This window comes from Hyla sarda, chromosome 3, assembly GCF_029499605.1.
Source record: "Hyla sarda isolate aHylSar1 chromosome 3, aHylSar1.hap1, whole genome shotgun sequence".
In the NCBI taxonomy this organism is placed as follows: Eukaryota; Metazoa; Chordata; class Amphibia; order Anura; family Hylidae; genus Hyla; species Hyla sarda.
Window position 1 is genome coordinate 73,733,959 of NC_079191.1, and position 23,047 is coordinate 73,757,005.

Consider the following 23,047-nt stretch of genomic DNA (forward strand, 5'->3'; position numbering starts at 1 on the left):
TAGCCGATAACTTATACCGATATTCCGGTATAAGTTATCGGCTATTTATCCCCCCGCGACACCGCTGCAGATCATTGATTTAAAGCGGGCGCTTTAAATCAATGCACTGCAGTGGCTTTTGCGGTGCCATAGGCCGCCGCCGCCACCACCACCACCACCCGCTTCTCTCCTCCTACCTGTCAGGGTGGTCCGGGCCATCCATCCTTCCTGTAGTGTCCGGCAGCATTCCGGGTGGAGGGTGGGATGGCCCGGACCACCCTGACAGGTAGGAGGATTGGTGCAATGGTGGGATTCGCGGTGCGGGGGGCAGGGCATTATCGGCTTATCGGCAAGGTAATTGCCGATACCGAAAATGCCCAAAATCATGATTATCGGCCGATAATATCGGCCATACCGATAATCGGTCGATCCCTAGTCACCACCCATTAAAAATGGACCGAATTTTCAAAAACGTATGTTTTTTTTTTTTATAAAAACGGACGGAACTGTATGCACTTTTAAAGACGCTATACGGTTGAAAAACGTATACGGTTTACTTTTTCCCATACTGTTCCGTTTTTTTTTTCCATATGGTTTTTGATAGAAAACGTATGCGGGAACCGTAGTTGAAAAACGTGATGTGAACCCAGCCTAATATGCCGCACATACACTATAGATACGATCAGTGCAGGGACATGCACTAACAAAAATACATTCCTCATGCACGTCGACCGGTACTTCAATATCTAGCAATAAATACTGCAAACACTGACAAGCGCCAGTACAATCACGTGAGAAACACAATTCACTATGATATTAAGGGAAATCTGTCCCCCGATGTCCTCATCGTCTGCTCGCTGTAATAAATATCCATGGATGTGGATTTGTTTCAATCAGAACTTCCCTATAATACCATGGACCTGATGTTGATTAAATAGTGAACCTGACCGGGAGGTCCAGGGTGTAGGGAGGACTTGAGATGTAGGACGTGTATTGCACAAAATCCCGGGATGCTATCCCGACAGCACCGGAGGTCAATAAGGAGTCCTTACAACCGTCTGAAGTCACTGAAGATGCTTCAGGATAGGAAATAGATATTTACAGTGGAATGTGGTAGGGAAGCTCCAAGTCCAGTGCATATAGTCAACAAGTGTTTCCCAACCAGTGTGCCTCCAGCTGTTGCAAAACTACAACTCCCTGCATGCCCGGACAGCCGTTGGCTGTCCGGGCATGCTGGGAGTTGTAGTTTTGCAACAGCTGGAGGCACACTGGTTGGGAAACGCTGTAGTAAACTGTAATGGCTCCATGTGGTGAGTGCTCACTAAGTGACGCTGTTGGGTGGCAAGGCTGGACTGACACTGTCGTAGCTCCTTGGAGATGTTGGCAAGCCCCTAGCGTCTCTGATGAACAGTTCCTGATTGGCCGTAAATGATAAAGGGATGAAGCCTTCATTATCAGCTGTCAATGTGATCCAACAAGAGGACCCTGTAAAGGGAAAAGGAACAGGGTTAGTTTCTTCTTAGCTATCTGTAAAAGGGGGCACATATATTTTGTTATTCAATACAGCTGACATTGAGAAGGGCAAATCATTCATATACAAGGGCCTTAGGCTATGTTCACACAGCAGAATTTCAGCTGGATTCTGTGCTCTCTAAACAAATAATTCTGCACATATTTAAGCCCCGTTCAGTTCAATGGGATCCGGCCTGCAATTCCGCAAAATATAATATAATACTAGATTATAGTCTTATAATAATTCAAGACCAGATTTATATGTTTGCGGAATCCCATTGAACCTAATGTGCAGTAAATTCCGGCATAGTTTCTGGCAGAATTCCGCGGTGTGAACATAGCCTTGATCTTTTAAATCTGCCAATAGGGTACGCTCACATGTACAAAATCTGCTGTGGGGGGCCTTTGGGTCTTCTTCATCTGGGAATACGTTGACGTTACAGCAGGAGGTGGCGCCTAAGCTGGAGAAATTTGCAATGAGACGACAATCCCCGAATTCACCTGTCCGCAAGGAGGCCCCTCTTTCTATGGTGGATATGGGGACCCCCATGGACACCTCTGGAGGACCATGATGCTTTTCTGCAGGCTTCTGTGGCGGAATCACATGTATCGCTGCCTGGTACCCCTCCTGATTTGTCTGGTACGGTGGCTGTTGCCCCTGCTGTGCCTACAGCTGAACCTACTCTGACTGCGGTTTTTGCAGAAATACAAAAAGGTGTAACTCTGCCCTCTCCCAACTGACTGCTCAGGTGGGCACTGTGCAGTCGGCTATCTCTTTAATGCGCCATGATTTGCAAAAAAGTGACGGAGCGCACCTCTGCAGTGGAGGGGTGAGTTAGTGACATGGAGGACACTGTGGTTCCTTTGGTCCGGGACTCTACTAGACACGTTCAGGACATAGCCATGCTCAAAGCTAAAGCAGATGATCTAGAAAGTCGTCTGTGTCGAAATAATGTGCGGATAACAGGACTGCCTGAAAAGTGTGAGGGTCGTTCTCCTACGGAGTACATGGAAAGTTGGCTCAAGGAGGTGTTTGGAGCTGATAACCTGACCCCTCTCTTTGCTGTAGAGAGGGCCCATCGAGTTCCCATGCGACCTTTCCCTCCTGGTGGTCCAGAGATCTATGCTAGTAAAACTTCTACATTATCGTGACAGGGACCTGGTGCTTACAAACTGGCTAGAGAGAAACAGCCGGTAACCGTGGACAACCATGTCATTTCCTTCTTTCCGGATTTCTCAGCGGAGGTGCAGAAGAAACGCGCCTCCTTTATGGATGTTAAAAAGAGACTACGCTCCCTGGATTTACAATATTCTATGCTATACCCTGCAAGGCTGAGGGTGGTTGCCTTGGGAACCACCCATTTCTTCGAGGGAGTGGATGCTGCGGTCCGGTGGCTAGACACGCATGAAGTTCAATTACGCCAGAGGGCCTGGAGGGGCTCACCGGAACCTGCTCCGGACTGGCCTTATATTGTACTGGCTGACGTGGCACTTGTGTGGACTGCTGATGTTGATTGTTCTTCTTCCTTGGACTGCCACTCTCCGCCGGGGGGTGGATGCTGATGTTGGGGTGGTGGGGTTGGGGAGGGGGGGGGATTTGTTTAGCTGCTCTATACTCCATACTGCCTTGTAATACTTGTGTTCATCTTGTGGGGGTGGGGTCCGTTAGGTTGGGATGTATTGACACGGGTTCAAAAGAGATATAGATAACGTATGACTATTTGCAGGAGTGCTCTAGCTGCATGTTAATGCTTGGCTGTCTGTCTGACTGGTTGGAATATGCACTCACCTTGATCCCAGTATCCTGGTATGTTTCCTGGTTATGTCTGAAGTGTGATAGGGGCCGGTGTGGGCATGTTTGCGCTCCTAGATGCCGTGAGCCGCGGCGCTTAGTGTGGATGTGTTGGTGGGTTGGTTCTGGGAGTTGGTTTGATGTTATATGTCTGTTTGTCTGGTTTTCCATCTCTCCATCCGCTACTGGTTGCTCTACAAGACTGCTCCCTTTGAGAGTGCGCCTGAACCCAATGAGTGTGTTTATTGCTTTTGGGGCCGTTGCTTATTCCTGGGTGCATGATGGCGGTCTTTAATTTTATAGGATGGAATGTTAGGGGTTTGGGGGATGTATCAAAAAGATATGCTGTTTTTAATGCGGTGAGACATTTTCAGCCAGCTGTCTTGAGTCTCAGTGAGACATATTTGACGAGGGACACCACTGAGGTTCTTTATAGGGCCTGGGTGGGTCACTCGTTCCATTCTACATTCTCTTCTCATGCTAGGGGGGTCAGTATATTGATCCATAAATCTATCACGTTTAGTGTTCACTCCTCTGGCATTGACCCGGAGGGTAGATATGTTTGCCTGCTGGCGGCGATGTCTCGCCGTATCGTGATCATTGTGGGTGTGTACATCCCTCTCCCTTATAGCAGTGGAGTCATGCATCGGGTTCTCTCTGTAATTTCGGGTTTCCCTGTGGCCCCTATCCTTATCTGAGCCGACTTCAACCAGGTCCTAGATGCTTCTGTGGATAGGTTCTGGGGATTGCAGCCCCTCCCTCTAGGCTGACTGGACTTGCTAACATACTGTCTGTGGTTGACCTGTTTGACCTGTAGCGCTGTCGCAATCCTTCTGATCTGCAGTACTCTTGTTATTCTGCTACGTATGGGACCCTTTCTAGAATTGACTTGGCGATAGGTGACGGTGACATGGCTAGGTTGGTTAGGAATATAGAGTATTTGGCTAGAGGACTCTCGGATCATTCCCCCATCAGGCTCACACTTGACTTTACTGACGGTGCTAGAGGGCAGCGCCCCCTGTGGAGACTGAACCCGTTCTGGTTACAGGTATTGAAAACAGCGGAGATAATTTTGTCTGAACTTTGGGACTTTCTTGGCCTGAATGTGGGTTCGGCTTCGGTCTCTGCAGTGTGGGACTCCCTAAAGGCTTATCTACGTGGACTGTTCATACGTGACATTAGTATACATAAATCATTCACTAGGGAAAGGGGCGAGAAGTTGAGAAGGGCAGTGGTTGGAGCTGAGAATGTGTCAGCCCCCTCCCCGGGGACTGAGGCTGCCTGGTTGAGGGCCCAAGGTGACTATAAAACGTACCTGGAGGAGACGGCTGAACATAAGCGTTTTTTTGTTATTTTGAATGTGGTGAAAGTACTGGTAAACTGTTGGCTTCCATTGCCAGGGGACAGCAGGGGATGTCATTTATTAGTTGCCTAAGGGATGAGCAAGGACGTGAGGTCACTGAAGAGGAGGGGATTATGAGGGTAATGTTGGCTTTCAATAGGGACGTGTATTCACCTAGGGCCTCCTGCACTGGGGGGGGGGGGGGGGGGCGTTGGAGGAGTATGTACGTGGGGCTAGGTTGCCTTCCCTTACTCTGTTGCAGAGGGGCGAGCTGGACTCGCCCATCTCTCTGGAGGAACTGGAACAAGCCTTAAAAGACGCTAATAATGAGAAGGTCTATAAAAATTTTTCTGGTATTTTACTACCGCAGCTGTTGTGGGTAGTCGAGTCAGCGTGATGGAAGCCATAGTGGTACTTATCCCCAAAACCTGGAAAGGACCCCCTATGTGCGGGCTCCTGGAGACCGATATCCCTTTTATGTGCAGATGTGAAGCTGCTGGCTCGGGTGCTTGCTAACAGATTAGCGGGGGTCATACTCTCTCTGATCCATGGGGGTCAGACTGGATTTATGCCTGGTAAGTCTACGGTGGATAACATTAGGAGGGTGTATCTAAATTTACAGATGTCTCAAGGAGGTACGGGGGCTCGCTCAGTCTTTTCATTGGACACTGCCAAAGCATTTGATAGCGTCAAATGGAATTACTTGTGGAGAGTAATGAGTGCCATGGGGTTAGTGGATAGGTTCCTCTCCTACGTTAAACTTCTCTACCAAAGTCCGGTTGCCCGCCTCAGAGTTAAAGAGTACCTGTCATCAACAAAAACTTTTAATATGTTGTTCATAATCATTAATGAAGACATATTGTAATATATCTTCATTAAAAAAATATTAATATTTATACCAGTTTTTTCATTTTATACTTTTGGTCACTAGGGGTCTCTCTTCTATGCCTGGTCTGCAGGCAGCTTTATATGCTTTTCATAGTAAGTGTACAGCTTTTAGGACTAATGCTGGAAGGGCTCTGGCCCTTCCACAGGAAGTTCAGTACTGTGAGCTACAAGCCTGCACATGCCTCTCATATAACAGCCAGTCACCTCCCCCTCCCCCTGCTCTGTGTTCTCCCTGCCCCTCACCACACGTTATCTTATACATTGTATTATCTCACTGCACTCCCTGCTCTGTGCCCCCCCCCCCCCCCGACATTCATCTTAATTACTGCCTCTGTAATTGCTCCCACCGCCCCTGGTTCTCAGCATTGACTTTTTAGTGCAGAGAGACACAGGAGAACGAGAGACAGAGGCTGCCGTCCCTCCCCTGTACTTAGTCTGTATGCACACTGCAGAGCAGTGTTTACCAACCAGGGTGCCTCCAGCTGTTGCAAAACTACAACTCCCAGCATGCCCGGACAGCTGTTGGCTGTCTGGGCATGCTGGGAGTTGTAGTTTTGCAACAGCTGGAGGTACCCTGGTTGGGAAACACTTCTGCAGAGGGAGAGCAGCATACAGGAAGACTGGCAGAAGCAGAGTCCCGGCCAGGCTTCATGTGACATCATGCCTGCCGGGACCCGCCTCCTTCCACCCCTCAGAAAGACAGTGCTCCTGAGCTAATGAAGAGGGATAAAAAAAAAAAGGTATTTCCACAGCGTTTTAAACCTCAATAAACACAGGGATAGGCATAGTTAGAGTAAGGGACAGATGGGGAGGGGGATCAGGGAAAGTTTAGTTGATGACAGGTACTCTTTAATGGTAAGATTTCACCATCATTTGCCCTACAGAGAGGGTACACGGCAGGGGTGCCCCTTGTCGCCCTTACTTTTTGCTATAGCCATCGAACCCCTGGCTTGTCTTTTACGGAGGTCGCCGGATATCTCAGGGTTTAGGTATGGGACTATAGAAGAAAGAGTGGCCCTGTATGCCAGCGACATGTTATTGTTTATGGGGGTCACGGCACACTAGCTGGCCCCAGTTATTGCGGAATTTGGGTCCTTTTCGGGGTTTCTTATTAATTGGGACAAGTCGGTCTTGCTGCCTCTTGATCCTTTGCCAGATATCCCTCAAATTGCTATTTCAAAAATACAAGTGGTCTCTAGTTTTAAGTACTTAGGGATTTACATTACTCCCTACATACATGACTTTGTCCCTCACAATCTCATCCCCCTTCTAGACAGGAGCTCTCAAAGTGTGTCGGTGTGGTGCAAGCTCCCAATCTCGGTGGTGGGTCGTACTAATCTAGCCAAGATGGTCCTCATGCCTCAACTATTGTATATACTGCAGAACTCTCCGGTTTGGATTGCGATGACCCACTTTCAGAGGATTCAACGACTTTTCAGACAATTCGTTTGGGGGGGGGGGGGGGGGTGGGGGGGGGGGGGGGGTGGGGGGGGGCGAGACTGCCAGGATTAGGCTAGAAACGTTACAGAGGGGTAAATCAGCGGGAGGACTTGCTCTACCGAATCCGTGGTTATACTATATTGCACCACAGCTACATCAGGTGAGAGGGTGGGCTGCAATATCTAAATTGGGTCCTACAGGACTTATGCTTAAGCACGGAGGCAGAATACCTCTACATATCCTAGAGATTGGGGCTCTTACCAGACCTCCGGACTCCTCTCCTACGACTCGCTTACTGTGTAAGCTTTGGGGCCATGCGAAAAAACTGTTGGGTATAACTGGTTATCTTGCCTGCACTCCACTGTGGCGTAACCCTGGCTTGCCTGTTTTTAATTCTTTTGTTGATGCCGAGTTCTGGGAGAGGAGGGGACTGTGAATTGGGTCAATTGGCTGATCAGGGGGTAGTTCGGTCCTTTGAGGACTTGCAGGTGGAGTTTGCCCTACCACGCTCCTCCTTTTACCGTTATTTACAGATCCGTCATGCCTATGAGTCACAGAATCGGATGAGACTGTTAACTGTACAAACTAATGGGGTATTAGAATCAGTTGTACGGAAGCGAGAATCGTCCGGGGTGGTTTCCTGGCTATATGGGGAGTTGCTTTCCTTTTATCATGAGGGCTTCCCTCTGATGGTTAGGTCCAAATGGGAGAGAGACCTTGGGGTTCTGACTGACAAGGAGTGGAGTATTGTACTGGCGCTTACCCCCTTTCTGTCGGTATCTGAATCTCACCGATTGTCTATATTGTTTTTTTATACAGAGTGTATATAAAACTCCACTTTTCCTCCATAGAATAGGCATGAGGTCTGACTCTGCCTGCCCGAGGTGTGGCGAGATGGAGGCACACCATGTACATATGATGTAGACGTGTCCTTGTTTGACTACATATTGGACTGGAGTGTTCAGAGCTCATTAGATCGGTATATGGAGTAACTATATCTAGGGACCCCAGGGAATGTCTGCTTGGGCTGATAGGATGTAGTCGGGAGCCTTCAGTGGTGGAGATGGGGATTCTGAGAATTTTGTATCAGGCCAGGAAGCGGATTTGGATCAGATCCTCTCCTCCGGGGGTGGCTGATCTCATAACATGAGTAACGCATGTGGTTCGGTTAGAAAAAGGAATTTATGTCAAGCGCAAAGCGGAGCGAAAATTTGAAGGTATCTGGGGTCCCTGGGTACGGAGGTTTGACCCCCCTGTGAGTGCCACTTAAATGGAGGAATGCCTCTGGTATGTAGTTGTGTACTGAATGGACGACTTGTGAGCTGTTGAGGAGGTGACTTGTGGATGTGCTTGCCCTCGTGCTATGTGTGGAGGTTGGAGTTTGTATGACCTGATGGGAACCGGCTGGTGATGTGATTATGCTTGGGTACGGGTGTATGAGTTCTCCTTTTCACCTGTATTTTTATTATGGGATTGGGGGAGCCAGATTGTACTTTCATTATACTATGGGCTGAAGAGCTTGTGTGGGGGTGGGTTGAGACGGATTTGTTCTGTGTGGGGGGTGGGGTTGGGAGTTGTTGGGGACTGTATGTTAATGTTTAAATATGTTTTAAAACAAAACTTTAATAAAAATGATCTGATAAAAAAAAAAATCTGCTGTGGATTTTCCTCTGCATAATTTGCCCAGCCGGTTATGTTGCTACCCATTGATTTCAATGGGTTTGCAGCAAATTCAGAGTGGAAAATCTGCAGAAAATTAAGTAGTAGGTGTGAATGTACCCATACACATTAGATTTTAGTCATCAGATCCTACAACCGCAGAAGATTATACAGTCATGGCCGTAAATGTTGGCACCCCTGAAATTTTTGTAGAAAATGAAGTATTTCTCACAGAAAAGGATTGCAGTAATACATGTTTTGCTATACACATGTTTATTCCCTTTGTGTGTATTGGAACTAAACCAAAAAGGAAGGAAAAAAAGTTAATTGGACATAATGTCACACCAAACTCCAAAAATGGTCTGGACAAAATTATTGGCACCCTTTCAAAATTGTGGAAAAATAAGATTATTTCCAGCATGCGATGCTCCTTTAAACTCACCTGGGGCAAGTTTCAGGTGTGGGCAATATAAAAATCACACCTGAAAGCAGATAAAAAGGAGAGAAGTTCACTTAGTCTTTGCATGGTGTGTCTGTGTGTGCCACACAAAACATGGACAAAAGAAAGAAGAGAACTGTCTGAAGACTTGAGAACCAAAATTGTGGGAAAATATCAATAATCTCCAGATATCTAGATTTGCCTTTGTCCACAGTGCGCAACATTATCCCATGACACTGTAGCTAATCTAACTTAGTAACATAGTTCATAAGATCGAAAAAAAAGACCAGAGTCCATCAAGTTCAACCTATAACCCTAATGAGTCCCTACTGAGTTAATCTCCCTGGGCGTGGACAGAAGAGAAAAATGTATGAAAGGTGTCAACGCAGGATAGTCCGGATGGTGGATAAGCAGCCCCAAAAAGTTCCAATGATATTCTACCTGTCCTGCAGGCTCAGGGAGCATCAGTGTCAGCGCAAACTATCCGTCAACATTTAAAGGAAATTAAACGATATGGCAGGAGACCCAGGAGGACCCCACTGCTGGCACAGAGACATAAAAAAGCAAGACTACATTTTGCCAAAATGAACTTGAGTAAGCCAAAATCCTTCTGGGAAAACATTTTGTGGACAGATGAGACCAAGATATTGCTTTTTGGTAAAGCACATAATTCTACTGTTTACCAAAAAAATAATGAGTCCTACAAAGAAAAGAACACAGTACCTACAGTGAAATATGGTGGAGGTTCAATGATGTTTTGGGGTTGTTTTGCTGCCTCTGGCACTGGGTGCCTTAAATGTGTGCAAGGCATCATGAAATCTGAGGATTACCAATGGATTTTGGGTCGCACTGTACAGCCCAGTGTCAGAAAGCTGGGTTTGCGTCGAGATCTTGGGTCTTCCAGTAGGACAATGACCCCAAACATACATCAAAAAGCCCCCAGAAATGGATGGCAACAAGCGCTGGAGAGTTCTGAAGTGGCAGCAATGAGTCCAGATCTAAATCCCATTGATCACCTGTGGAGAGATCTTAAAATTGCTGTTGGGAAAAGGCGCCTTCCAATAAGAGACCTGGAGCAGTTTGCAAAGGAAGAGTGGTCCAACATTCCGGCTGAGAGGTGTAAGAAGCTTATTGATGGTTATAGGAAGCGACTGATTTCAGTTATTTTTTCCAAAGGTTGTGCAACCAAATATTAAGTTAAGGGTGCCAATAATTTTGTCCAGCCCATTTTTGGAGTTTGGTGTGACATTATGTCCAATTTACTTTTTTCCCTCCCTTTTTTGGTTTAGTTCCAATACAGACAAAGGGAATAAACATGTGTATAGCAAAACATGTGTTACTGCAATCCTTTTCTGTGAGAAAGACTTAATTTTCTTGAAAAATGTCAGGGGTGCCAACGTTTACGGCCATGACTGTAGATTGATTGATTTTATGTCCTCAGAATTTTTCCTAAAGATAAATAGCACCAAAGATGTGCAGCTGCAACTCACCTTTATTCTCCTCTAATAAAATACAGCATTATACCTACACCAAAGACTTTATACATCATGTCTACAGGTTCATCATACGATACGGTGTCTCCGAGATACAGCAACAGTGGTACAACAGGAACAATTCGGTCACATATAACTTTATGGGGGTGTTTAGTAATGCAGAGAGATAGCTAACAGGGGATCCTATTAGTAACTCACCCAGCTTCATTTCCACCAATGACAGACAGAAAAGCTCTTGGATGGTGCCGAGACGCAGTTTGTTGTCACACAGCAATACAGACTTTCTGACCACAGAACTGTCGGAGTGATTCTTCTGTAGAAATAAAGGGGAAATGTTAGAGATAATATCACCTGCTGGTAACAGATTTTCCCAAAAGCTCTTTTATAATACAGTTTTAAACCCTACAGTTTTTCCTGTGTAAAGGTGTATCCCATCAACATAAAAGGTTTAGCAAAATGAGTGGGGATGCTTTTAATATGAAAAAGAAAGCATACTCTTCTGCCATGATCCACCTTCCCTGCTTTTCTATGGCTCCCAGTCAATGCTTTCTTTGATGTGTTGTCCCTGCAGAAAGCACCTGCTCAGCCAATCATTGTCCGTAGTGGTGACACACCTTTGCCAGGTACTGTAGCAAGTTCCTGCAAATTCCTGCAGGGACAATACAAGTGGGAAGCAACGGTGGTGGAGTGTGGCAGGTGAGTCTGCCTTTTTATATTAAATGCATTTTCTTTCCTTTGTAAAGCATTTTCCACTGCTGAAATATCCTTTTAGGGAATAGTCACAGGGGTAAACGCAGTGTTTTTGACGCTGCAAGAAATCTGCCGGGCAGCGGGAAATATGCCGCGTATTTAACTTCAAGCAGACACCTAGGGTTTCTCCCCTGCAGCCCTTTGTGTGCAGTGAAGTTTGGAGGTGGGCCCAGCGGGCCGATGTGACTGGGAAATGCGGGATCGCCTTCAAACCTCACTGTGTGCCGAATCCCTGTGTGTCTGCATGAAGCAAAATAAGCTGCGTATTTCTCACTGCCCGGCGGATTTCCTGCAGTTTAAATACGCAGCATATACGCTACATGTGACCCTACCCTAAAAGGACATTTTCTCTCCATGTGCTTACTGGACTGAAATAACACTGCTGCAGTGTAAAGCAAGGTGTGCGAAGCTTGACAAACCTAAATTTCAACTGTGCAAAAAGAAATACAGCTTGAGGCCCAAAATAGGTAAATCATTAGGGGTTAAAGCAGGAGGTAGAATTTTTTTCCTGATCCATGTAGCTTTATCTGGGTTTGTGTTTTGAGAGACAATGTTTTGTTAAAGGCATCAATAAGAGGTACAAATAATGTAACAGTACAATGTTAAATACTATTTATATTTTTTTGGAAGACGTGTTGACATTTTCATTGGTGCCATTTTAGGGTACATTCAACTCTTTGACTGCTTTACATCTTTTGAGAGTTGAGCTGACAAAAAACAGTAATTCTGTCATTATTTAACCCCTTAAGGACTCAGGGTTTTTCCGTTTTTTGCACTTTTGTTTTTTCCTCCTTACCTTTTAAAAATCATAACCCTTTCAATTTTCCACCTAAAAATCCATATTATGGCTTATTTTTTGCGTCGCCAATTCTACTTTGCAGTGACATTAGTCATTTTACCCAAAAATGCACGGCGAAACGGAAAAAAAAAATCATTGTGCAACAAAATCGAAAAAAAAAATGCCATTTTGTAACTTTTGGGGGCTTCCGTTTCTACGCAGTGCATATTTCGGTAAAAATTACACCTTATTATTCTGTAGGTCCATACGGTTAAAATGATACCCAACTTATATAGGTTTGATTTTGTCGCACTTCTGGAAAAAATCATAACTACATGCAGGAAAATGTATACGTTTAAAAATGTCATCTTCTGACCCCTATAACTTTTTATTTTTCCACGTACAGGGCGGTATGAGGACTCATTTTTTGCGCCGTGATCTGAAGTTTTTATCGGTATGATTTTTGTTTTGATCGGACTTTTTGATCACTTTTTATTCATTTTTTTAATGGTATAAAAAGTGACCAAAATACGCTTTTTTGGACTTTGGAAATTTTTTGCGCGGACGCCATTTACCGTGCGGTTTAATTAATGATATATTTTTATAGTTCGGACATTTACGCACGCGGCGATACCACATATGTTTATTTATTTTATTTTTTTTACACTGTTTTATTTTTTTTATGGGAAAAGGGGGGTGATTCAAACTTTTATTAGGGAAGGGGTTAAATGACCTTTATTAACACTTTTTTTTTTACATTTTTTTTTGCAGTGTTATAGGTTCCATAGGGACCTATAACACTGCACACACTGATCTCCTATGCTGATCACTGGCGTGTATTAACACGCCTGTGATCAGCATTATCGGTGCTTGACTGCTCCTGCCTGGATCTCAGGCACGGAGCAGTCATTCGCCGATCGGACACCGAGGAGGCAGGAAAGGGCCCTCCCGGTGTCCTGTCAGCTGTTCGGGACGCCGCAATTTCACCGCGGCGGTCCCGAACAGCCCGACTGAGCAGCCGGGTCACTTTCAGTTTCACTTTAGAAGCGGCGGTCAGCTTTGACTGCCGCTTCTAAAGGGTTAATACCGCACATCGCCGCGATCGGCGATGTGTGGTATTAGCCGCGGGTCCCGGCCGTTGATGAGCGCCGGGACCGACGCGATATGATGCAGGATCGCGGCGCGATCCCGCTTCATATGGCGGGAGCCGGCGCAGGACGTAAATATACGTCCTGCGTGGTTAAGGGGTTAAATCTGAACTGAAAAAGTGTGTGCAAACAAGGAGGCAGACAACCCAGACTTATTGTGAGAGGCTCCAAAATGTTTGACAAGTTTAACCCCTTAAGGACGCAGTCAATTTAGTTTTTGAGTTTTCATTTTTTCCTCATCACCTTCTAAAATCCATAACTCTTTTATATTTCCATCTACAGACCCATATAAGGGTTTGTTCTTTACGTGACCAATTGTGCTTTGTAATGAAATCTCATTTTACCATAAAATGTACAGCGAACCCCCAAAAACAAACATTTTTTAGGGAGGAAATTTCAATGAAAACTAAAATTTTGCACATTTTGGAGGGTTTTATTTTCACACTATACACTTTACGGTAAAAATGACATGTGTTCTTTATTCTGTGGGTCAATACGATTAAAATGATACCCATGGCTAGATACTTTTATATTTTTGTACCGCTTAAAAAAAATCTAAAACTTTTTGTACAAAATCAGTAATCTAAAATTGACCTATTTTGATCACCTATAACTTTTTCATTTTTCCGTATATAGGGTGGTATGAGGGCTCATTTTTTGCGCCGTCATCTGTACTTTTAATCGATACCACAAAAGCAGCATTTTTGGACTTTTTATTTTTTTACGTTTACGCCATTCACCGTATGGGAACTTTTCTCCTTTATTTTTATTTTATTCTTTTTTTTAACACTTTTTATGTCCCCATAGGGGACTATCTATAGCAATCATTTGATTGCTTATACTGTTCAGTGCTATGCATAGGACATAGCACCGATCAGTATTATCGGTGATCTTCTGCTCTGGTCTGCTCGATCTCAGACCAGAGCAGAAGACCCTGGGAGACGGCCGGAGCCAGGTGAGGGGACCTCCGACCGCCATGCTGGATGATCGGATCTCCGCGGCAGCGCTGTGGGCGATCCGATCATCCATTCAAAGTACCGCACTGCCGCAGATACCGTGATCTGTATTGATCACGGCATCTGAGGGTTTAATGGTGGACATCCGCACGATCGCGGATGTCGGCCATTACCGGCGGGTCCCCACAGGACCTCGCGGTCATACACAGGACATAAATGTACATCCTGGTGCGGGAAGTACCGCCAAACCAACACGTACATTTACGTCCGTGGTCATTAAGGGGTTAAAGAGTTTATCCAGGATTAGAGCTGATTCCTTCAAAAAACTGCACCACAACTGTCCTCAGGTTGTTTGTGGCATTTGAGCTCAGTACTGTTAAATGTGACTGGAGCCAAGCTGTAACACCAAACACAACCTGAGGACAAGTGTGGTGCTGATTTTGGAAGAAATAAGCTCAGTTTGTCTATTCCTGGATAACCCCTTTAAAAGGCAGTGGTCCTAAAAACTTCTGAGCCCCTGTGAATGTGAGGGAAGAAATAAAAGCTGAAAATAAATAATTGTCTCGAGTATTCTGATATCACATATTCCTGAAATAGAATAGCAATCCTACTGACCAAAGAGAGGGAATGTGAACTAGAATTAAAAGGCAGGAATTATGAAAATCTGTTTATAATAAAGAGGCATAGGTGTATGGAAACGTATCGCATCAACAGTAAATACATCACAGTGTTACTTCACCCCTAGACAACTATTGAGGGGGGTCCAGCCGTTGGGACCCTCTGCGATCTCCGGCTCGGCACCCCAGCATTCTGAACATTTAGACATGAATGGAGGGGGTGTGCTGTCACGACCACGACTGCCCGAATCCGGTGTTGAGAGTGCCAGGCCGGAGGGCAGGGGGTCCAGCAGCCGGAGCCAAAAGCCCCAGAGCCCCCCTCTCCTCCCGCAATCAGACATCTTATCTCCTGTCGTTTGGATAGGGGATGTCTAGGGGAGGAGTACCCATTGAACTTATACAACACGAGTAATTCAAGTGAAATACCTGGCATATAATGGTAACATACGGAGCTTCTCTACAGGATGGATAGGACAGATAAGACTTTCTTCCATTCTGTGTTAGATCTGTTAGATCGGATAGACGTTGTTGTAGGTTGGACATGTTGCAGCAAAGTCGCTCCAGATTGCGGGACACATGTAGTATATCATGATCAGCCACTGAGGTGGCGTTCTTTGTCAAGTTGTTACACGCCTGGGATTGCAGTTTTGGAGATGAAGGTCTGCTGGAAGGCTTCCGATGGGCCTCTAAGCCTAATAGTACAGACCTATTTTTTGGTTCGGTGTCTAAGTTGTGCAAAGTCATTGGAGTCTTTTTTTCCTCAAAGTCGCTGGCACTGGACATTGGGCTTTGATCACAGTTGTAACTTCGAATCTCTTCTATGAGTTGCTTTTTAGTTGAAGAACGACGTCCTGAGGAACTTCCAGGGATCAGAAGTTCCCGGCAAGCAGGAGACTGCTCATCTTTATATAAACAGTCCGTATACTTCTTCCTTCCATGTAATATAGCTGAAGAGTCAAAGCTGGAGGGTGCACTTGGAATATCAGAGTCTTCATCAAACATAACCTCTTTTACCATCAGGCGGATGATGTATTTATCAGAGCTGGAAGAAGGAAGAAATGCCGGGTCGCACGTCTTCTGCCTTCCAACCAACACTAACAACATCTTATCTGTCAGGAAGTACAATCCCTTAGGCCGCTCATTCTTCTCTAACTGGATTTGTTGGATGTTGGGCATGTTTGTGGAAGTCAATGAATAAACTAGAACATGGCTACATGTGTTTGAAGCCACAGCTACAATATGTGCGCCAGGATCAAACGCCAAGATGTCCGGGACTAAAATCCCGGGAATGCTGACCTTCCGTGTGGAAGTCACTTTCTTCTCGAAATTCACAAGGATCAGATGAGAGGAGTCTTGTCCACTTCCTGTTATGTAGTCCTTGTGTTTTAAGTTAAGAAGAGGGCTAAGGTCAGATTTGGAGTGGTTGATCAAAATATGTGTCAGGTCCAGAGTCCCAGGTGAAGTTATTGGGGAATCTGTGGATAGCGAAGTCCCAGAATCTGTTGATTTTCGACCCACATCCAGAGAAAATTCCTCATCCATAAGCAGCAAGGCTGGCTGGGCTGAGAGTGCGGTTTCAGAAGTTGCTGGCACGTCAAATGGGATGCCGGCATTTAATGCACATAACCTTTCAAGAGGAAGCTCTGTAGCAACAGCCACCTGAGAGTCTACTGTTGATTCAATAGCACAAATGTATCCACCGACATCGAATATAGGGCAAAAACTGCATGGATTTAACATCTTGTGCTTTGCATCCCAAATATATGAGTAAAGAGCACTACTGATGGCAACAACTAAACGGCTTCCGTCTTTAGTCCAGCAAGCACAATGGACTACCCCAGTGCTTTTAATGTCAGCCTTAACACTGGCATTGTCTGAACGAACAGAATACAAGACCGACACATCCCGTTTGGTTAAAATAACCAAGATGTCTTTGCTTGGATGCCATACGCAGCCCTGCGGGAGAACAGGCAGGGGGTCTCCGACTTCACAGGTCTGAGAAACAACTAACTTGTTCTTCTCTGAATTATTGTAATACAGCTGCCAGACGGTGACGTGTTTTTTGTGCTGAACGGCCAGAAGAGCAGGTATGTCATTGGCATGAGCCGGGCCCCAGTAAAGGCCATGAACATGTTCAAATTGCCCGATCACTACAGAGTTGCCAAACTTGGGGTCTTCATTATGAAGGTGCAAAGCTGTTAAAATCACTTGTTTCCCATCTGTCCAGGCCAAGCCGTGCACTGGATGTATGGCCTGGTACAGGGCATTGAGGCCGCTTCTCAGGAGTTTACCCTTTCCTAACTCCATGGCTTTTTACGCAAAACATCTATAGGTATAAACAAGAAAAGATATTATATTAGGCTTAAAAACACAATATACTCAAAAGGCACATACAGCAGAGCTGCTCTGTGGTGACTGTGCTTCCATACAGTTATCATAGCATTTAATGACTTCATATTTCCACTGTAAGGCCCCTGCCTCTTAAAAACAACTTTTAGGCTACGATCACACTACGGAATTTCTGTCCAGATTTTATATTCCAAGTGCGGCCAGCGCCCACAGAGTCCGTTGGCCCAAGGACCGCACGGACATTGCTGTCCCTATAGACGGCAATGTCTGCGGCGCGGATTCTGTGTAAAGAATGGACAAGACCATTCTTTTGGCAGCGGAATGTCATCGGCAGAATTCTATTGCCGGCAAGGGATTCTGCTGTGCCGGAATTTCAGAGGGGAATTCCGCTTTGAAATTACAATTGGAAATTCAGTAGTGTGAACCTAGTGTCGAGCCAAGCAGTAGCTCTATAAATACTAAGAATTACCATTACCTTGTTCCACTGCTTTATAGAAGTCTTCTGCCACTTTTCTGCACTGAAAAATGGCTAGTAAAGTGCGTTGTAGATCAATATGGGCACATACATAGTAGCATATTGTTTGCCAGAACAACAACATTTGTACTTGTGCCCCTGGGGGCTGCTCTCTATCCTTTTCACCTCCTCCTTTATAATAACACTACCTCACCGGGCCACAGTGGCCAATTGGCTAACAAAATAATAAAATTTTTAACTCCCCTTCCTCTGCTCCTTCGTAGCCTCCTGTATCAGAGGCCTTTGTCTGCGGCCGGCGATTTCCCCAGAGCTGCAGATCGTAGAGTCTACAGCCAGAAGAAGTGACAGTGCTGCTAGCCTATCACTGACTGAGGCAGGACACCGCTGAAGCCAATGACTGGATGAGCGGCCATGTGCCGTTAAATCTATAGCTCCGGCTGGCTCTGTGGAAGCTAAGTCCAGCGGCTGCATTCAGGTCAACCTGATACCGGAGGCTGCGAGGAAGCAGAGAAAGGAAGTTGGGCCTGGTATACACTACGGAATTTCTGACTGGAATTACGCTTTTGAATTTCGGTCGGTCGGAATGAGTTATCTGTTAACCAATTCACACTGCGGAATTTTCTGAGCAGAATTTCCGTCAGAAAATTCAGAACTATAAAAGGGTATTCCAGGAAAAAACTTTTTTTTTTATATCAACTGGCTCCAGAAAGTTAAACAGATGTGTAAATTACTTCTATTAAAAAACCTTAATCCTTCCAATAATTATCAGCTGCTGAAGTTGAGTTGTTCTTTTCTGTCTGGCAACAGTGCTCTCTGCTGACATCTCTGCTTGTCTCGGGAACTGCACAGAGTAGAAGAGGTTTGCTATGGGGATTTGCTTCTACTCTGGACAGTTCCCAAGACATGAGTCATCAGAGAGCACTTAGACAGAAAAGAACAACTCAACTTCAGCAGCTCATAAGTACTGAAAGGATTAAGATTTTTTTTTATTGAAGTCATCTACAAATCTGTTTAACTTTCTGGAGCCAGTTGATATATATGTATATACAGAGAGAAAAAAAAAAAAGATTTTTCCTGGATAACCTCTTTAATGTCCTTTAGAACACTGAACTTGCCCAATATTTTGGTGGAATCCCCGCAGCAGACGTTGCCGTCTATTGGGATGGCAATGTCTACACCTTCCTAATGAGACGCCGCTGGCTGCACTTGGAATCTCCGGCCAGAGATTCTCATTTTGAACCCAGTCTCAAAGTTTTCATTATTTTATTAGGCAGGCTGGGGACAATGCGGGAAGATTTATCAAAACCCTTTCCAGGGGAAAAGTTGCTGAGTTGCCTATGGCAACCAATCAGATCTCGTCTTTCATTTTTGAAAAGGCCTCTGAAAAATGAAAGAAGTGATCTGATTGGTTGTTATGGGCAACTCAGCAACTTTTCCTCTGGACGGGTTTTGATAAATCTCCCCAAATAGGAAAAGAAAACACTTCACTGGAAAACCCCTATAATTGTTCCAATGCCACAGGTTCGACTCACGATTTAGCCGTGCACTGCTTATCTTTGTGTTTTCTTGTAGACCAGTGTTTCCCAACCAGGGTGCCTCCAGCTGTTGTAAAACTACAACTCCCAGCATGCCTGGACAGCCTTCGGCTGTCCAGGCATGCTGGGAGTTGTAGTTTTACAACAGCTGGAGGCACCCTGGTTGGGAAACACTGCTGTAGACGTACATGCTATGTAAAGACTGTCCGGGACACGCAGACACTACTACAGCACTAAGATGGCAGATGATGTTCCGCTTACCTATCACAAGGAAATTAAGTCCGGGCCGGTGTCGGGGAGCGCTGTCGTCGCCGGCTTCTGCAGAAAGAGATGCAGCTCAGTAATCATGGCAGCCTATAAGTCTGTTTGCATTATCACCCAACAAGGAGGATGCACTAAGCTCTTTAAGCCATCTCCGGATTTTCCTCTAAGGGGAGGAGGGTGATGAGGACAATACTGTGAGGTTGAGCAAGAAGACCCCACTGGACACATGTACCCAGAGGAGGAAAGAAGAAGGACTTGAAAAAGTCCTAGTAGCCAATCTGAGCGCTCCCTGTATTCCCTGTTACAGTATGGTTTCTACACTACAGCAACGAAAGGCTGTTCTCAGCACAACAGCAAATATGGCAGTTTTTGAATAATTCTTCTCACTGTCTAAGACAATGTTTTCCAACCAGGGTGCCTCCAGCTGTTGCAAAACTACAATAGAATTTTTTTCAACAGCTGGAGGCACCTTGGTAGGGAAGCACAGGTCTAAGAACTTTTTCCATTAACAGAGCTGTACGAGGGTTATTCTTATTTATTTGCTGGACACATTCGCTGGTTTCAGGCTGAGTTAACACCATACAGCACCGGCGTAATGGTTTTGGCACATTATGCTATTTCTGTATGACTTTTAGATCACTTTTAAAGGGGTACTCCGCCCCTAGACATCTTATCCCCCATCCAAAGGAAAGGGAATAAGATGTGTGATCGCAAAGGTCCCGCTGCTGGGGACCCCAACGATCTCGGCTGCGGCACCCCAGACATCCGGTGCACGGAGCGAACTTCGCTCTGTGCCGGATGACTGGCGACGGAGGCTCGTGATGTCATGGCCAGTCCACGCTTGTGACGTCATGTCCACGTACCCTCAATGCAAGTGTATGGGAGGGGGCGTGACAGACGTCACGCCCCCTCCCATAGACTTGCATTGAGGTGGTGTGGTGGTGATGTCACGAGCGTGGCCGTGACATCACGTGCCTCCGGCGCTGCCCCCGACGCTCTAAATGAACGCCAGGTGCCGCAGAGAGATCGCGGGTTTCCCCAGCGGCGGGACCCCCCGTGATCAGACATCTTATCCCCTATCCTTTGGGCAGAGTACCCCTTTGAATCCATGTTTTATGGGAGAAGGGAAGACTGAAAAAACTCCAGTTCTAAGCGCTGGGTGTGTTTTTTTTAGTTTTTGTTCATTGCGTAGCAAAAGAAAAACAAAACAAAAAAACATTTCCATAATTCACACATTTTTGGCACTTATTTTTGGGAGATTAAATTTTTGGGGGGGAAATGGGAAAAGAGGGGTGCTTTAGATTTTAATTATGAGGCAATGATAGATTGTAAACTTTTGTTGAATATTCACCATGTAATATTGTAAAGGCTGATATTTTTCTGTATATTTACCCCTAATAATGTTAAGTACTGCAGAATTTGTTGGCGCTATATATTTATAAAAAAAAATAATAATAATTAATTAAAAGAGGGTATCGTCTGGGTGATATCCCTATGCCCTACCTAATGGTGCCTGCACCTCTTAACCTCGTAGTATTGAAATTCAACTTTTTTATTATTATTATACTTTTAGTCTCCATGAGGAACTTGATCACATGATTGCTTTTTATGGAACACTGCAATGCTAATTTATTGCAGTGTACTGTACTATTTCTGATCTATTATAGTGGCATCCAAAACTACAACTCCCAGCATGTCCGGACAACCAACGGGAGTTGTAGTTTAGCAAAATCTGTAGGACCACAGGTTGGAGACCACTGATCTAGGGGGTTATACGGCTGGGATCTGAGTTATCTCTGACGCTGGCTGTAGTGAGGGTGTCAGCCGCAGTGAGCAGCCGTCACTCGCTTCATGCCGCTATGATGCGCATGAAAGTCATAGGGACATCAAAACTCTGTAAGAATAATGTATATTAGAAAGGATTAAGGCTTCACTGTTTTCCTCTGGTGGGTTTGGATGCCCAGTAATGTGATTGTGCCATCCCTAGTCGTCACATAATGCCCCAGACCGCTGTGTGCCAGGTCTATAACTCCTCTATGGAGAGCAGAGTCCTGCAGCTGCCCCCTGGTGATCATGTGATCTAATGTCTACCCTAATCTGTGCACAATGACGTCATGTGACCAGTTTGTGCCAGCAGCAGTGACGTCACACCAGCACTCTCTCTATATACACACATGGATTGTGAATTCTATATATAGAGGTCATGCAGCCAGGAGATGGGTCAGCCGCAGCTGAGTAGATCATGAGACAGCATGCTGGGTGTTGTAGTACAAATACACTGATGTGCATAGGTGAATGGAGCGGTAACAGCATCGCCTCACCTGCTCTCCGTACACCTCCACCGTCCGTACAACTGCTTCCCGGGCGGTGACGTCACTAAGCCCTCGCAGGTTTCTGATTGGCTGCTCGGACTGCCGCCCACTCATCTTCCGTACAGAGGCGTCCTCTACCCTGCGTCCTAGCAACGGGTGACGTTTTCACTCAACTTTATTGCGACCAGTTGTGATGCACAAACGTCAGCGGGGCGAGTGAACCAGTGCAGCATATTGCTGAGGGGAGTGTACTCGACCACTGTACCGGAAATAATTACGGTATATTATCGTCCCGGTAAACTTGCCTGGCTCGTCATGTGACCTTCTATCGTCCAATCACATCAACGTCTCAACAGCGGCGCTGTGTGGTGGATGTATCTCAGCGGACGGTAACACGGGGGATCCCGCACATCTGGAGGGCGCGGCACGTTACACGGCTGTAATTCGGCAGGAGCAGGTCCGGTGTTAAATAAGGCGCCTCTGTTCTGTGGTGTAAATAGCGCCGTGTACAGATTACAGGCAGTGGCGGAACCGCTGCGTCTATTGGCTCTGGTTATCACGTGATGGCAGAACTGCTGGGTCTATAGTGGAGAAGAACTGTACGGGGATGGTTAATGCTTTACATAAAAACAGCACATGTGTCCTTATCTGTATGTGGGGGACATACTAAAAGAATGACAGAATGGAATGCCCATAGAGAATAATAGAAATGTCATATTTAAATTAGAGACAAAACACTTTGAGATATCTAATACATCTTTAGCAGACATACTTTATAATTAGGTGGGATTACCATTGGTTTCTATGGAATAACAAGGGTGAATGACACAATGGAATGCCCATAGAGAACGATGGTAAGCAACATTTGACTTGGAGTCTGAACCTTTCAATCTATATATATAAAACTCAACGTGTATGTATGTATGTATGTATGTTCCTCAAAAACTTCCAAGCAGCTAAAGATATTAACATGAAACTTGGCACACATGTTACTTATATGTCAACAACAAACATAGGATAGGTGATTTAACCCTTACTCACCCCCATTTGCCAGGGGCGGGGTTTATGTTTAAAGTCCCATACAAGTCTATGGGAAATATATGTTACTGCATAACTTCCAAACGGCTGGAGATATTTCGATAATACTTGGTCACATGTTACTTATATGACCACTTAAAATATAGGATAGTTAATTTAACCCTTAACTACCCCCATTTGTGAGGGTTGGGTGTTTTGTTTAAAGTCCTATGCAAATTAATGGGAAATGTATGTTCCCACATAACTTCCGTACGGCTGGAGATATTTCAATACCTGGTACA

At 45.4% G+C, this 23,047-nt stretch overlaps 1 protein-coding gene across 3 annotated transcripts; it reads right to left on the reverse strand.

Annotated features, from left to right (window-relative positions):
* Nucleotides 1-265: 265 nt before the first annotated feature.
* LOC130361399 (WD repeat and coiled-coil-containing protein-like) lies at nucleotides 266-22,741 on the reverse strand. Of its 3 annotated transcripts, none has more exons than XM_056564350.1 (5): nucleotides 22,034-22,741; nucleotides 19,414-19,470; nucleotides 15,220-17,119; nucleotides 10,743-10,857; nucleotides 266-1,464 (listed from the first exon to the last, which is right to left on the reverse strand). In XM_056564350.1, the coding sequence occupies exons 3-5, from the start codon at nucleotides 17,098-17,100 to the stop codon at nucleotides 1,301-1,303; spliced, it is 2,160 nt and encodes a 719-aa protein (XP_056420325.1). In that variant the 5' UTR covers nucleotides 17,101-17,119; nucleotides 19,414-19,470; nucleotides 22,034-22,741; the 3' UTR covers nucleotides 266-1,300. The 3 variants fall into 3 exon arrangements, with proteins under 3 accessions (XP_056420325.1, XP_056420324.1, XP_056420326.1); XM_056564349.1 differs by having other exon boundaries at nucleotides 21,738-22,741; XM_056564351.1 differs by lacking the exon at nucleotides 22,034-22,741 and adding an exon at nucleotides 21,591-21,691.
* Between the last annotated feature and the right edge of the window lie 306 nt (nucleotides 22,742-23,047).

Coding starts and splice junctions, on each gene's coding strand:
- LOC130361399 (XM_056564350.1), bottom strand. CDS start 17,100: ATGGAGTTAGGAAAGGGTAAACTCCTGAGAAGCGGCCTCAATGCCCTG. Junction 10,858..15,219: donor ATGTTACCATTATATGCCAG/GTATTTCACTTG, acceptor TTATTTCTACAG/AAGAATCACTCCGACAGTTC. Junction 1,465..10,742: donor ATTGGTGGAAATGAAGCTGG/GTGAGTTACTAA, acceptor TTCCCTTTACAG/GGTCCTCTTGTTGGATCACA.